This window comes from Artemia sp. Qi Xiang Cuo, chromosome 16, assembly GCF_049724085.1.
Source record: "Artemia sp. Qi Xiang Cuo chromosome 16, ASM4972408v1, whole genome shotgun sequence".
In the NCBI taxonomy this organism is placed as follows: Eukaryota; Metazoa; Arthropoda; class Branchiopoda; order Anostraca; family Artemiidae; genus Artemia; species Artemia sp. Qi Xiang Cuo.
The window spans coordinates 7,845,868-7,863,081 of NC_142809.1; the positions used below are offsets into that span (position 1 = coordinate 7,845,868).

Below are 17,214 nucleotides of genomic sequence, written 5' to 3' on the forward strand. Positions count from 1 at the left end.
AACATCGGTCGTATATGCCCCCAGGGCAAAACTTAAAACTCCTGCCCTGAGGGTTAAGGGGGAGTGCCCTCCTCTTTACTTAGTCCCCGTTTCTTGTCTCGTTCTCGAGTGTCCCCGTTTTTTACTTAGGCAGTGCGATCGTGTTGCCTATGATTTATACAACAACTTTCTATATAAACCTTATATGCCCCCAGGGCCTAACTTACAACCCGTGCACTGAGGGCTCTGAGAGGGCTGTCATCCTAAAAGACCTAATTTCCAGAACGTTCAACTACGTTGAACAAAATGGATATCTCAAAATTTTGATTGAATATGTTTTGGAAAATGGTGGGCGGAAAAAGAGGGGCATTAGTCGCTATCCAATCATTTTCAACTATGAAAAAAGGCACTAGCCCTTTCAATTTCTAATTGAATGAGCCCTTTTGAAGTTTCTACAACAACGCTTTCAATAAAACTTTATATACCCCCAGGGCATAACTTACAAACCTTGCCCTGAGGGCTGTGAGGGGAGGGGTTGTCATCCTTAAAGACCTAATTTCCAAAACTTTCAACTACGTTGAACAAAATGGATATCTAAAAATTTTGATTGGGTGTGTTTGGGGAATAGGTGGGCGTGAGAGGGGGGTCAGTTGCCCTCAAATCACTTTCGACTATTAAAAAAGGCACTAGCCCTTTGAATTTCCAATCGACTGAGCAATTTTTCAAGTTTCTACGACAAAAATTTCAATAAAAACCTTATATGCCCCCGGGGCATAACTTATAATCCTTGCTCTGAGGGTTGTGGGGAAGTGTCCTCCTCAAAAATGTATTTTCTATCTGGAAATCAACTACGCTGAACAAAATGGCTAGGTCAAAATTTTTATTGGATGTGTTTGGGGGAATGATGGGCGGGGGGGGGGGGGGCTAGTTGCCCTCAAATCACTTTTGACTATTAAAAAGGGCACTAGCCCTTTTAATTTCCAATCGAATGAGTTTGTTTTGAAGTTTCTACGACAACTGCTTTTTTAAAAACCTTATATGCCCCTAGGGCATAACTTAAAACCCTTGCCCCGAGGGTTGTGGGGGAGTGTCCTCCTCAAAAACATATTTTCTATCTGGAAATCAACTACGCTGAACAAAATGGCTATCTCAAAATTTTTATTGGATGTGTTTGGGGAAATGATGGGCGTGGGGAGGGCTAGTTACCCTCCAATCACTTTCGACTATTAAAAAGGGAACTAGCCCTTTGAATTTCCAATCGAATGAGCCTTTTTTGAAGTTTCTACGACGACCCCTTTCATATGAAGTACCCTGCTCTAAAGCAGAAAAATAGTAAATAGTACATTGTGCCAACATCGTTCTTATACGCCCTCAGGGCATAACTTAAAACCCTTGCCCCGAGAGTTGTGGGGGAGTGTCCTCCTCAAGAACATATTTTCTATGTGGAAATCAACTACGCTGAACAAAATGACTATCTCAAAATTTTGATTGTTTGTGTTGAGGGTAATGATGTGCGTGGGGGGGGGGCTAGATGCCCTCTAATCACTTTCTGCTTTGATAAAGATTTACAGTCGGTCCAATTTCCAATATAATGAGCTCTATCTTAACTTTTTTCAACAACTCCTTCGATACGAAGTGCCCGGGTATGGAGGAAAAAAAAAACACATTGTGCCCACATCGTTCTTTCTGAATGTACAGATTTAATTTATAATAAATCAAATTAGTCTGAACGGCTACATTTTGTTGTCACCGAAAATGCACGCAATAACAAGTTCTCATCTGGACAAGGAGGTTGACTCAGGGCCAAGCCAACCTAAATAAATTGCAACTCCGATTACGCAAATGCACATTCAACAAGTCCCAAAAATAAACAAATAATTTCTTAAGCCTATTCCTTAAACTATTTTTTGTTTCTTTAAACTACTGGCAACTTATCTATGCGATGAAACAAGCGATCACAAAGATGGAGGGTGTGTCTGAATAAGATTTGTACCAGCATTGTTTTATTTTTAGAACATAAAAGAGTGCGGAATAAAAGATCCTTAGAGTTGATTGAATATCGCGGGACCTCAAAAGCGTTTCCCAGGGAAGGGTTAGAAGACAGTGAGCCAACAGTTCCCTCCCAGTGGTGCAAATTGGGGGAGACAAGGAGAGTCCATTGGTCCTCTCCCCTCCAGATTTCAAAAAATAACGTCTTTAGGTATTTTTTGTGAAAAAATTACAAAAGCTTTCCCGCTAAATTTTGAAAAAATTATTTTGCCCCCCCCCCTCCCTTAACATTTTCTGTAATTCGCGCCATTGCTCCCTCCTCAAAAGATGATAAATGATGTAATAAAATTTCACCAACACAATTTGGCAAGTTAGTATTGGTACAAGAAGGTACATAGACAGGGTTGGACCCCCCCCCCCTCTGTGAAATAGTTTTTCTCATAATCTCCGGAAATTTTGTATATCATTTTTAAGTTTATTTGTTTTTTTCGCCCTCCCCCCCTCTCGGAAGGAATTTCTGATTACGCCCCCCCCCCCTCTGTGAAATAGTTTTTCTCATAATATCCAGAAATTTTGTATATCATTTTTAAGTTTTATTTGTTTTTTTCGCCCCCCCCCCCCCCCCTCGGAAGGAATTTCTGATTACGCGCCTTGATAGCAATGTCTGATCAGTTAAGACTTCGGATCCGCCCTTCCAAATACAAATTCTGCCCCGGTTTAAAAGCACTCACTAAAACTGAATGCCTATGTCCTGAGCTACTTAAGTGGCGGCCACAATACGTACGTAGTTTTCTATGCTAAGTGGCCAAGTTACGTTACCTTAAGTCCAAACTTTCACGCTAGAATGACGTAAAAGTCAGTAAAACCATCATATATATCCTCACAATCCTCATATATATATCCTCACAATATATCCTCATATATATCCTCAATCCTCATATATATCCTCACAATAATCATAAGTAAACAACTTAAAATTAAACAAACTGTTTGATAAGATTTTCTTAAGATAAACAAACTTTTTTGAACCTATTTTTTTTTTTTTTCAGTTGGATTTAAGCATCGAAAGAAAGAAGGGATTTTAGTCGGGAGTAATTTCGATAAACAAAGTTTATGTGGTGGGAATTTTCCATAGAAGGGGAGGCAGAATTCCCGGTATCATTTGAAGAACGATTAGAATCTAAATAAAAAATTAGTTTTTTCAACTGAAAGTAAGGGGCAACCTTTAAACTTAAAACTAAAATTAATTATTTCGATTTTGACGGTGGCTGCCCCCTCCTCAATACCTCACTATTTACGCTAAGTTCAAACGGCAGCTGGATTTTAAGTTTGTGGAAACGAGATGGAAATTCAAGCTCTGGTCAAGCACAAAAAGCTTCCGAAGAAAAACTTACTGATTTATAACAAATTATTTATTGATAACAAATTCAGAAGTGAATGCACGTCTTTGCAGATATTAACGCGAATTTTACCAAAGTTTTGATGGCCAGAATCACTCATAGCGAATTTTGGTGAAAATTTGTACAGGCGATCACCACTGATTGTACAACACCGGAACAAAAAGTCCAAAAATATACTTATTTAAACAGTAACTTACTCCGCTTTTGAGCAGGTAGTACCCAAGGCTTCTGATTGGTTCAAGCCATACCCCTTTTCTTGGGTCTTCATCTGGCAGAAACAAACTATAGTCTTTGGCTATAAAAAAAGGAACTGACTTTAAAAATATATTAACTGGGCCAATCTTTTATTGCAAACAAAACTAAGTACATAAATTGTCAAAATTAATTAATATTAAGGTAATTAATATAACCTTATAGACACAAATGAAAAAAAAAATACAAACTAAACTCTAATGAGTTTTAACTCTAATGAGTAAAGAAAATTGAAAATACATAGGAGGGAGTAAAATATATATATATATATATATATATATATATATATATATATATATATATATATATATATATATATATATATATATATATATATATATATATATATATATATATATATATATATATATATATATATATATATATATATATATATATATATGTGAGATTTGCTGGGTCTGCAGAGCTGGGTTTCTCATAGTACATTTGATTCCCTAATTCGAACGTAACGGTTCAAGCCCGACAAATGTCACGAAAGAAGGGCTTGGAATTGTCCTCGGGACACGAATCTCTAGAGTTGTTTTACCAAAGAACCCGTAAGGGAAGAAACAGTCAGGATTAAGGAACAGCAGGGGCGTCCCGAGACTCATTTCACTGGAGAACGATCTTCGTAAATTTTACCGAATCCCTACCTGATTTATTCCGAATTTTCTGCAGAAATCAAGAATTTTGCAAAATTTCGGGCAATTTTGCAAAAATTTCACCTTCGGCGAAAATTTTACCGAATGCCAAATATGTTGGAGGGGCGGCGCGCCCCTCCCCGCCCCCCCTCGGAATACCCCTGGGGAACAATCCCATTAAGGTAGAGAACTCAAAAAAGATGGTTGTTACCCACCATGTCAAGGCAGCACAGATCCATGAGCCCTTTACATTTTTAATGAAGTTTGTAATAGTTTGTAAATGTAATAGAAGTTGTAAAGAAGTTGATGTAATAGAAGATGTAATAGAAGTTGTAAATAGAAGTTTGTAAATGTAGTATAGGAATTTGTTTCTAACCTATCATTAGCATTAGTTAATGTTTACATACCAAAATGCCTCTCGCCTCCCCATACCTGGATGAAGCGTGTAGCGGTGACAATTCCCCCGTGGTGCCCTAAAGGGTAGTATGTACAAACAGGACCCTTCTATTACTAATGTTAGTGGCCGTCCAGCCACTGGTCGTCCTGTCTGGCCATGTTCGTCCACTGTGTGACCATGAGGAAGGGTATTTTGTTTAATACACTGCCAATAAAGCCTGTCAAACCATACCTAAGGGGGGTTCAATCCCTCTGTATATACGAAGCCCCAGCCGTGGCGCCAGCAAAGATTCCTTCAGGAGCAATCCTAGTTGGGTGAAAGAGGTTGTCCTGCTAGTACCAATTCTGAGGATCAAATGGCAATAGCCACTGATGGCTGACGAGTGGCAAATGGCTCTCATGTCTCTTTTAAGAAACGAGTGATGTCTGTCCAGTCCGGTTTGAAGCTAGGATGTGGAGTTCTTGGGATAGAGGATAAGTGATGGACAACATGACGCTAACAAGGAAGGCTCTTCTACAAAAAGAAAAAAGATATGGACCAGCCCTATTTTAAAATGCCACGCCCGAGGGGGTACAAATAACTCAGTGGCTATTGGTGCTTTTTTTGTATAGAACCTTTTGGCCTCAACCTCGACTCATTTATATGATTTCGCCCATGAGAATAATAAAAATAACAATCATAGTATTAATATTACCAATAAAATTAAAAACAGCAATGTCACTGACAAAAAGATCCCAAACTAAAAAGCTAATCAGAACAATATCCATAAACGTGTTTTATTAAGTTTGACACAAAAAATATTTCCGCGATTAACTATCATGAAGATAAATAAGGTTATATATAACACTTATTACTGGTATAAAGTAAAAAATAGCACAATTAGAAAGTAAAATGCCTTATCATTAGGAATTTACAATATGACTGTCATTGAGAGTTTGCACCAGATGTTAAAGATCATCAAGAACCTAGGAAATTCTGACACTAAAATATTTAATCCCACTTAACTCCATTAGTAACTTCAATTAATTTCTTCTAACAAAAAACACTGAATTTTGAGAAATAACAAAGAGGAATCTTGCCGTCATAAAAGATCTTAAAAGCGGACTCTAAGCGAGAAAATCGAAAAATTCCTCAATCCTTGTCTGAGAAATAATATGTATTAATCCACAAATCACTGTAAATGAAGGTATGAAAAATAAATATTTTGCCTATAAAACACTCCTTAAAGTACCAAGGACATCAAAATAAAACTAGTTATGTTGCCCTGGACCAATAGATCTATTCACACCTCTAAAATCACGATTTTCGGAGGTTTTTCTTCTGATTGTTTTAAAACTACGAAGTTTTTAAAGGCGGTATAACAATAACACTGCTGCGGTTAAGGTAGGAAATGAGGTTAGCAGCTGGTTTTGTATTAAATCAGGAGTTAAGCAGAGTTGTGTTCTATCCCCCTTTATATGAATTATTTTGATGGACTTTGTTTTAAGCAGCACAGGAAAGGCAATCGGAGACCACGGAATCAAATAGGGAGGAAAAGGTCTCCTGGACTTAGATTATGCTGATGATTTAAGCATCCTAGATCAAAGTTTGAGCAAAAATGAAGTTTTAGAGGTTTTGCTAGTTCAGGGTGCTAGAATAGCTATGGAAATTAATGCTAAGAAGACTAAGTCACTAAGGCTAGGAATAAGTGAAGATGAAAAGGTGACGAAGGGTAATGAAAAGATTGATCAAGTGGGCAGCTTCACTTACCTTGGTAGTATCATAGGCAGGGCGCTAGCGCTGCCTAAGTAAAGAACGATGTGGGCACAATGTGTTTTTTTTGTTCTTATTCTTCAGTTGGGCACTTCGTATCGAAGGATTTGTCGTAGAAACTTTGAAAAGGGCTCATTCGATTGGAAATTGGAATGGCTAGTGCTTTTTTTAATAGTCGAAAGTGATTAGAATGCAACTAGCCCCCCCCCCCCCACGCCCATTATTCCCCCAAACACATCCAATCAAAATTTTGAGATAGCCGTTTTGTTGACGTAGTTGATTTCTAGATAGAAAATGTGTTTTTGAGGAGGACACTCTCCCAAAACCCTCAGGGCAAGGGTTTTAAGTTATGCCCTGACGGCGTATAAGAACGATGTTGGCACAATGTACTATGTATTATTTTGTCCTTTAGAGCAGGGCACTTCATATGGAAGGGGTCGTCGTAGAAACTTCAAAAGGGGCTCATTCGATTGGAAAGTGAGAGTTTTAGTACCCTTTCTAATAGTCGAAAATGACTGGAGGGCAACTAGCCCCCTCCCACGCCCATCAGTCCCCCAAACACATCCAATCAAAATTTTGAGATAGCCATTTTGTTCAGTGCAATTGATTTCCAGACAGAAAATATGTTTTTAGGAGGACACTCCCCCACAACCCTCAGGGCAAGGGTTTTAAGTTATGCCCTGGGGACATACAAGGTTTTTATAGAAGGCGTTGTCGTAGAAACTTCAAAACAGGTTCATTCGGTTCGAGATTCGAAGGGCTAGACCCTTTTTAATAGTCGAAAGCGATTTGAGGGCAACTATCCCTTCCCCCCCATGCCCATCCTTCCCCCCAACACATCCAATCAAAATTTTGTGATAGCCGTTTTGTTCAGCGTAGTTGATTCCTAGATAGAAAATGTGTTTTTGAGGAGGACACTCTCCCAAAACCCTCAGGGCAAGGGTTTTAAGTTATGCCCTGAGGGCATACAAGAACGATGTTGGCACAATGTACTATGTATTATTTTTTCCTTTAGAGCAGGGCACTTCATATGGAAAAGGTCGTCGTAGAAACTTCAAAAGGGGCTCATTCGATTGGAAATTGAGAGTTCTAGTACCCTTTCTAATAGTCGAAAGCGACTGGAGGGCAACTAGCCCCCTCCCACGCCCATCAGTCCCCCAAACACATCCAATCAAAATTTTTGAGATAGTCATTTTGTTCAGTGTAATTGATTTCCAGACAGAAAATATGTTTTTGAGGACACTCCCCCACAACCCTCAGGGCAAGGGTTTTAAGTTATGCCCTGGGGAAAAACAAGGTTTTTACAGAAGGCGTTGTCGTAGAAACTTCAAAAGAGGTTCATTCGATTCGAAATTCGAAGGGCTAGTACCCTTTTTAATAGTAGAAAGCGATTGGCGGGCAACTAGCCCCCCCCCCCCATGCCCATCATTCCCCCAAACACATCCAATCAAAATTTTGAGATAGCCATTTTGTTCAGCGTAGTAGATTTCCAGATAGAAAATATCTTTTTGAGGAAGACACTCCCCCACAACCCTCGGGGCAAGGGTTTTAAGTTATGCCCTGGGGGCATATAAGGTTTTATAGAAGGCGTTGTCGTAGAAACTTCAAAAACGGCTCATTCGATTGGAAATTCAAAGGGCTAGTGCCCTTTTTAATAGTAGAAAGTGATTGGAGGGCAACTAGCCCCCCCACGACCATATTTCCCCTAACACATCCAATCAAAATTTTGAGATAGCCATTTTGTTCAGCGTAGTTGATTTCCAGATAGAAAATATGTTTTTGAGGAGTAAACTCCCCCACAACCCTCGGGGCAAGGGTTTTAAGTTACGCCCTGAGGGTATATAAGAACGATGTTGGCACAATGTACTATTTTTTTCCCTTTAGAGCTGGGCACTTCATATGGAAAAGGTCGTCGTAGAAACTTCAAAAGGGGCTCATTCGATTGGAAATTGAGAATTCTAGTGCCCTTTTTAATAGTCGAAAGTGATTGGAGGGCAACTAGCCCCCCCCCCCACACCCATCATTCCCCCAAACATATCCAATTCAAATTTTGAGATAGACATTTTGTTCAGCGTAGTTGATTTCCAGATAGAAAATATGATTTTGAGGAGGACACTCCCCAACTACCCTCGGGGCAAGGGTTTCAAGTTATGCCCTGGAGACATATAGGGTTCTTAAAGAAGGCGTTGTCGTAGCAACTTCAAAACAAGCTCATTCGATTGGAAATTCGAGAGGCTAGTACCTTTTTTAATAGTCAAAAGTGATTGGAGGGCAACTAGCCCCCGCCCCACGCCCATCATTTCCCCAAACAAATCCAATCAAAATTTTGATATAGCCATTTTGTTCAGCGTAGTTGATTTCCAGATGGAAAATATGTTTTTGAGGAGGACACAACCCACAGCCCTCAGGGCAAGGGTTTTAAGTTATGCCCTGGGGGTATATAAGATTTTTACTGAAATCTTAGTCGTAGAAACTTGAAAAAGGGCTCATTCGATCTGAAACTCAAAGGGATACTACCCTTTTTAATAGTCAAAAGTGATTTGAGGGCAACTAAACCCCCTCTCACGCCCACCTTTCTCCAAACACATCCAATCAAAATTTTTAGATAGCCATTTTATTCAACGTAGTTGAAAGTTTTGGAAATTATTTCCTTAAGTATGACACCCATTCCCCCCACAGCCCTCAGGGCAAGGGTTGTAATTTATGCCTTGGGTCATAAAAAGTTTTTTATTGAAAGCGTTGTCGTAGATACTTCAAAAGAGCTCATTCAATTGGAAATTGAAAGGGCTAGTGCCTTTTCTAATAGTTGAAAGTGATTGGATAACGACTATCGCCCCTCTCACGCCCACCATTTTCCAAAACACATCCAATCAAAATTTTGATAAATCCATTTTGTTCAACGTACTTGAACGTTCTGGAAATTAGGCGTTTTAGGATGATAACCCCCTCAGTGCAAGGGTTGTAAGTTATGCCCTGGGGGCATATAAGGTTTATATAGAAAGTTGTTGCACAAATCATAGGCAGCAGGATCGCGCTGCCTAAGTAAAGAACGGGGACACTCAAGAACGAGACAAGAAACGGGGACTAAGTAAAGAGGAGGACACTCCCCCACAACCCTCAGGGCAAGGGTTTTAAGTTAAGCCCAGGGGGCATATAAGAACGATGTTGGCACAATGTTTTACTTATTGATTATTTCCTTTAGAGCAGGGCACTTCGTATCGAAGAAGTTGTCATAGAAACTTCGAAAAGCGCTCATTCGAAGTTGAAAGTTCTGGAAATTCGGTCTTAGAGGATGACAACCACCCTAACAGACCTTAGAAAAGGGTTTTAATTTATGCCCTGGGGGCATATAAGGTGTTTATAGAAAGCGTTGTCGTTTCCAAAAGGGCTAATTCGATTGGAAATCGAAAGGCCTAGTGCCCTTTTTAATAGTCGAAAGTGATTGGAAGGCTTGACGTTTTTATAGTAAAGATCGAAGTGGGTATAATGTATTATTTTTGTTCTTGTTGCTGTTTAGACCAGGGCACTTCGTATGGAAGGAGTTGTCGTGGGAACTTCGAAAAGGGCTCATTCGATTGAAAAGAGAAAGGGCTGATGCCCTTTTTAATAGTCGAAAGTGATTCTAGGGCAACTAATCCCCCTTCCACTACTAAACACCCACACCCACCCACCCATTTATGCGCTTAAAATTTAAGCAAATCAAAATAGCCTAACTGTATCCAAGCTATCAAAGTGAGTAAACATGTTTTTTTGCGATTGGTATCAAGTTTTTTATTTCAGGTCAACTAGAGGAGGTATGAAACTAAATTAAACAGTACTATTTGTGTCCAGATTTTGAAAAGTGTGCATGCTATTAAAATTGTGGAAACTTTTTCTCTAGCATACAAATAGCAGGCCAAATTATAAAGTCCTTAAAAAACGAAAATATTTAAAGTATTATTTTTGTTATCCCTGAAAATACTATGTCTATATAAAACAACCAAAAATTAATGATAAAAACTTTTTCAACAAAATAAGTTTTTCAAAGCAAAGTAAAGAACTCCATTAAAAAAAAAGTGAGCAAAAATAAAATCAAATAATCACCAAGCGTGAAACTACCAGAAATCAGCATCGATAAATGAATGAAACCCAAAACGAACAGAAATTACAATAAATAACCGAGTCAAACTCAAAACGAGCAGAAATTAACATAAGTTGGGCGCAAAACCCCTATGCCTTCCCAAGGCCAGAGCAAAATTTGCACTTTACTGAAAAAAATATAAATGTTTTTACTTTTATAACTTTAATAAATCAAATAATTTTAACATTTTGATTACTAAATATCAGTATATGTATATTAGACTGACAATGCACATTCATTTTTATTTTTCAGTAAAGTGCAAATTTTGATTTAAAGGAAATGGGAACTTCGTGGGCGGGCGTAAAAAGGGAGGCTTTGAAAAGATTGGAGTGGAGGAGGAGCGTGCGTAGCTGTTTTGACCTCAGGTGGCTTGGTGCTGCGGTGAGTTGTTAGTAGTAGTAGTTTTAAAGGCGGCAAGAACGTATTCAGGAGAGGGATAAGGAGGAAGGGTTGAACTCCCCTCCCCGAAATGTTTGTCCGACCCGTAAAAACGCAATAAAAATACATAAGACACTTTTTGATGCATTTTGTGTTTCTTGCCCCCCCCCCCCGAACAAACATCCTGGATACAGCCCTGCAACATGGTACCAATTTCATCAGAGTTGCCACCAGGTCTGTATCCAGGACTTTTGTTCGTAAGGGGGGGGGGGGGGTTTTTTTTTTTTTTTTTTTACGAAACTTAAAAACGCATCGAAAATTTCTTTATATGCATATTGTTACGTTTCTACGAGTCGGTTAACATTACGGGGGGGGGGGGTCAAACCCCCAAAATCCGTACCAGGGTGCGACCTTGGTTGCCTTTTGAACTGCAAAAATAAATAAGAAAAGATAATTAGCTAAATCTGACAACTCTTTTCATCCGAAAAAAATTCAAACATTCGCAATCTTTTGATGCCCAAAAACAGCTACATCTACTGCCGTTTGTTTTCAATTATTTTTGCAGATTCCCTCCCCCCCCCCTGTTTCTTTTTTTAATTTAGCACAAGCTATTACCAAAAACTGCATAAATGAATACTGAGGACTTTTTCATTAAAAACTAAATTCCCGACCTAATGGTTTAAGACATATTTGGCAAGTAAATTTCCACTTAACCAATAAAAATAACCAATACAATATAATATAAATATAATTTTATTTATATATTAAATGATAATATTTATGTATTATATAATCTAATACACGGTATATAACATAATATAAATCTATTATATAATATAAAATTTAATTAATTTTAAAAATTAATATAAAATTATAATACAAAATATAAAAGGGTACTCGTATGATATAGCCCCTACTCCTCAAGTTGTTCATTCATTGACGCATTATAGAACCGGTTTTTTCCGTTAGTTTCTTTCAGCTTAGCGTGAGATAAGGCAAATAGAAGATACACAATAGATGGAAAATATATAATTTAGGCTATATATTTGGGCATCAGGGGGGGGGGAAAGTATTTGGACAGTTTGAAGTTAGAAAACAATTCTTACTTCATAATATGCAGAATAATGGTACCTAACATATTAGGCATGCAGACCCGCTATACTTTACTCCCACCCCCTAATGTGCAAATATACAGCCCAAACTTTTTTCTGAAGTATTATATTTTTATCATACTTAGGTATATTTCATTAGGATTGAGCGACAGAGAAACATATTAGAAGAATATTAGGTAGGGGCTATATCATACAAGTACCTATAAGATGATATAAATATTAAGTTATACCTAAAAATATGAAAAAGAAGCGGAGTTATTCAGTTTTGTTCTGAACAGCCACAGAAAAAGCGCTTATAACTAAGATCAAAAAAGACTAAAACACATAGGGACAAAACTTACGGGGCCCAAGAGGAAGCTCTGAATTTTTTTCACGTATAATTCTGCAGGCGTCATAAATAGTAGTTGAAGGGTCAAAAACGATAGTTTTCACTACATTTTTCTCTATTATGCCAATTTTCAACGACAGCGATGACATCTTTAAATGTTACAATCTGAAAAGCAAAAGGTTTTTATTTTACAATATGAATAAATAGCAACATATTAGCATACTCCAACTTTACCAAAATTATTTTTGCTAATGGATGATAAAACTCAATCAAAGGGGAAAAGGGGTGTCTCTCACAAACATCTTCACAAATAAAGAGTATATTTCAATCTATCAATCAATCCATCAATTTATTTAAATTAAACAGAGAAAAAATTACAGAACCCTCCCCACAAAGGCTCTTTAGCCTGTGAGAGTGGGAGACGAAACAATACATTAAATAATAGGACTAATACTGGATAATAGCACACTTACATTAGTTACATTAAATAACAGCACTAATTAAACACTAGTTAGCCAGAAGCTATAAACATAAATGAACAAATGTTTCCTTTTACACCGCAAACTTGTTATTACTGCTAACAACAACTCACTGGAACAAGAAGCCGACAACGCAGTTACGTCTAATTTTTCTCAACTCCAATCTACTCAAAGATTCACTCTTTGCCATCATGACGTTTTGATAGCCATATTGCACGAATAAGAGGATAAATTAATCATGTACCAAGAGAGCCTGAACCAAGAGAGCTTGCCTTTTCAGGGGCCTGTAGCCTAAGAATAAGAAGGTACAAAAAACATTCAATTTTACTCCAAAGAATCAGTTCTAATCATCCGAGGAATGGAGATCATGAAGGAAATAAACAAGATAAATCGGTTCGTGTAGATCTGCTGAAAAGGGGCAGCATGTCAATTACATGAGGTTGGGGGGAATACACATGAGATTGGAACCCGTTTACAGCCCCCCCCCCCTTCACCGTTGTGCATTATCAATAAACAACGGCGATGTAAAACTGGTCTGTGTGGCCATACCCATCCCTGAAAAGCTCTTGGGGGGGGGCTGAGACCCTCATAAAACGCTTGAAAGGATTCTAGAGGATTCCGGAGAATTTACCACCAATTTCAACTGGCTTAAACTCTACAGAACGAGCCTCATACTATCCGAAAAACATAATTATGGTCATAAACTCAGGTAGATTCTTTAGTAAAATAGCATTTTGGTAAAAAAAAAACTAATATTTTGAAAATAAAATGCACTTTTTCGATAAATAAAATCCATAGATAACTAGATTCACGGAGTTGAGATAGGTAGAAGCTCCTTTTGGGTTAATCTAAGAAGGAAACAAAAAGGAAAAATAATATAATTTCTGAAAATACAACGGTTTCAGAGGGGGGACGGCCAGATTTAAAAATAGATTTGCGCCATGAACAATTTGCAACTGATTAATACGTAAATGTGTTTTGTCATTTTCAAAAGCCCACTGTAATCAAAATTCCCAGTCTTTGTCAGTAGGTGCTATAGAAGAAGCCCTCTAAAACCAGAAAGCAAATTCCTAATGTTCCACCTTGATCACCGGATACGTCTTGGAAGAGCATTTTATGAAAGATTATCTGTCCAGGATTGATCAGCCCCTTCTGAACAGCGAGCTTAAGCTGGCGCAGAACAGTCTATCAGCGTCAACTGTTACATTAGCATGGCTGCGAGCTTAAGTTTGGTTTGCTTAAGTTTGCTTAAGCTGAAGTTTGGCTTGGCGCAGAACAGTCGTGACAAGGGAACTATCTTAAGGCAGCAAACTGCTATCAGCCTCAATTGTTTTTCATTAGCACGTTTGCGAGCTTAAGTTTGGTTTGCTTAAGTTTGGTTTGGCGCAGAACAGTCCTGACAAGTGAACTATCTTAAGGCAGCAAACTACTATCAGCGTCAACTGTTATTCATTAGCATGGTCGCGAGCTTAAGTTTGGTTTGCTTAAGTTTGCTTAAGCTGAAGTTTGGCTTGGCGCAGAACAGTCCTGACAAGGGAACTATCTTAAGGCAGCAAACTGCTATCAGCGGCAACTGTTATTCATTAGCATGGTTGCGAGCTTAAGTTTGGTTGGCATACGTTTGCTTAAGCTGAAGTTTGGCTTGGCGCAGAACAGCCGTGACAAGGGAACTATCTTAAGGCAGCAAACTGCTATCAACCTCAACTGTTGTTCATTAGCACGGTTGTGAGCTTAAGTTTGGTTTGCTTAAGTTTGGTTTGGCGCAGAACAGTCCTGACAAGTGAACTATCTTAAGACAGCAAACTGCTATCAGCGTCAACTGTTATTCATTAGCATGGTTGCGAGCTTAAGTTTGGTTTGCTTAAGTTTGCTTAAGCTGAAGTTTGGCTTGGCGCAGAACAGTCCTGACAAGGGAACTATCTTAAGGCAGCAAACTGCTATCAGCGTCAACTGTTATTCATTAGCATGATTGCGAGCTTAAGTTTGGTTTGCTTAAGTTTGCTTAAGCTGAAGTTTGACTTGGCGCAGAACAGTCGTGACGAGGGAACTATCTTAAGGCAGCAAACTGCTATCAACCTCAACTGTTATTCATTAGCACGGTTGTGAGCTTAAGTTTGGTTTGCTTAAGTTTGGTTTGGCGCAGAACAGTCCTGACAAGTGAACTATCTTAAGGCAGCAAACTGCTATCAGCGTCAACTATTATTCATTAGCATGGTTGCGAGTTTAAGTTTGGTTTGATTAAGTTTGCTTAAGCTGAAGTTTGGCTTGGCGCAGAACAGTCCTGACAAGGGAACTATCTTAAGGCAGCAAACTGCTATAAGCGGCAACTGTTATTCATTAGCATGGTTGCGAGCTTAAGTTTGGTTTGCTTAAGCTTAAGTTTGATTTGGCTAAGAACAGTCCTAACAAGAGATTTATCTTAAGGCAGCAAACTGCTATCAGCGCCAATTGTTATTCATTAGCATGGTTACGAATAAAGGGAAACATAAGAATACACTACTACTTTAAGGTGCTTAAGCATTACAAGGATTATTCATTTTAAACTTCTCTGGATATAACCAGCAACAGACAAAGGCATAGCTAGTTTTTTTCTAGGGGAATAAGCCAGAGAGGGGAGGGGGTGTACATTTTCGTCTTCTGTCAGAACTTGACTTTACATTCGTTAATAAATATTTTTCTTTCTAAGAGGGAAGATGACTTTTCCTGGTGACACTACTCATCTACTCATCTACGGTTTTAATCCACGGCTTAAAATTTTACTTTAATAACATAAATTTAAAGGGGTGAGGGTTTTTTTTTTACTTTTTCAATGAAAAAAAAAACATTTTCAATGAAAATGCCGAAAAAGTGTTTTCGAAAATCTGGGGGAGGGGCGATTGATAAAAGCTGCAGTCCCCACAGAAGGTAAAAGTTGTAGTAATTAAAGGGGTGGAGGGGCAAAAAACAAAACGGAGGTGCGCACTTTTCGTTGGTGCCCCCTCTAAAACATAAATTCTATATCCAACCCTGCTCAAATATGCCAATTCACAAAATCTTCAGTCATTTATTTATTTATAAGATGTTTTTCCAAATATAAGGGAGAGATATAGCTCGCTCGCCAACTCATAAATCATCTCTCTGGGTTAGTTCGATTAATGTTAAATTCTTCCCGCTTAGATCTATTCAGTTTTGACATTTCTTAAGTCTGCCCTTTGTGATTTGAGTGCCCATCCTATATTCTGGATGGCTATACGATTCCGTTACGTCAATTCGCATTTGTAGCTGGCAACTCTTTGACATGACAAATTCTTTTATAATATTTAACTGGTCTGAGATTGTACTTAAAATGTGGAATTTTAGCCATACATTCTGCTTGTCCACAAAAAGCAAGTCATCAGTACTAGAAGGATTCTGTGACGAAAAGTGCAAGCTATCTAGAAAATCTGTCGTCACACAAATATTTAACTCGTTTTCTTCATTCTTTTCAACTATTAATTGATAAAATTCTACCGTTAAGAAATATGAAATCAAGCAATATCTAGTATGAGTTTTTTTGTTGAAACTTTCACGTGCAAATGCATAAGAATTGCCACAAATCATTAACCGTTACATCGTGCATATTATATATTGCGCGTCCTAAAGGAACGTCGGCATTTCATATCTGGGACGCGTTCCAGAGATACCACAGATCTACCTTATAAAAGTTAGACTCTTACTATGAAGGAAGGTAAATCTTAATAAGTCCTTCTTTATTCATTTTTTTTTCCAGAAGTTGGCGGAGTGACGTCAGAATGGTAATCAATTAAGGTGCACGCAACAGGGGTAGTAGAGGACCCACCCAATCAAGTCATGCATCAATTGGTGATTGGTTTTGACGTCACCTAGTCAACTTCACCCGAAAAACACAAATCAAGACTCGGCTTTGAATGTCAACACTTACTACTCACATCGTTTTCGAGGGGTCACCCATTTCCCACCAACTGGTGTATATCTCGGATTCCCACGTGGGCCACACAGTTCTGACACACTTGGTACTGTACGCCACGCCTGGTCGTGTCACCTCGTGTGCGTCATTTATGAAAGTCGCCGACTCCTCGATCGCCTTTTCTCGCAGTACGTTCATGTATTTTAGCGGACAGCTCTAACCCCACTAATTAATCTCGAATGAACCTAGACTGCAGCTTAAAAAAAAAAAAAAAAACATTTTTCCATAGCGTATATTAAGCCACGTGAATATAGTCTGACCTGACCTCTTTCTTTTCGCTATGTTGGACAATTTAGGCCTTCGGTCCTCGCACGCTTAGGGGCAAAGGTCCTTCACAAACATAGCCTAACGTCACATTTCTCTGTTTGCGAAGATTGGCACGTCAAAGCCAATTTTCATCAGTTCGTTCTTCGTAGGGGGTTT

At 38.5% G+C, this 17,214-nt stretch overlaps 1 protein-coding gene across 1 annotated transcript in view; it reads right to left on the reverse strand.

Annotated features, from left to right (window-relative positions):
* The window catches only part of rhea (Talin_middle and talin-RS domain-containing protein rhea), a 214,086-nt gene that overhangs the window by 140,855 nt on the left and 56,017 nt on the right, over window positions 1–17,214 (reverse strand). Inside the window, exons 2-3 of the mRNA XM_089102200.1 lie at window positions 12,362–12,513; window positions 3,566–3,663 (exon numbers count right to left, since the gene is read on the reverse strand). Of these exons, the coding sequence (XP_088958326.1) occupies window positions 3,566–3,663; window positions 12,362–12,497 (234 nt within the window). The 5' untranslated portion in view covers window positions 12,498–12,513. The remainder of the gene's footprint in view (window positions 1–3,565; window positions 3,664–12,361; window positions 12,514–17,214) is intronic.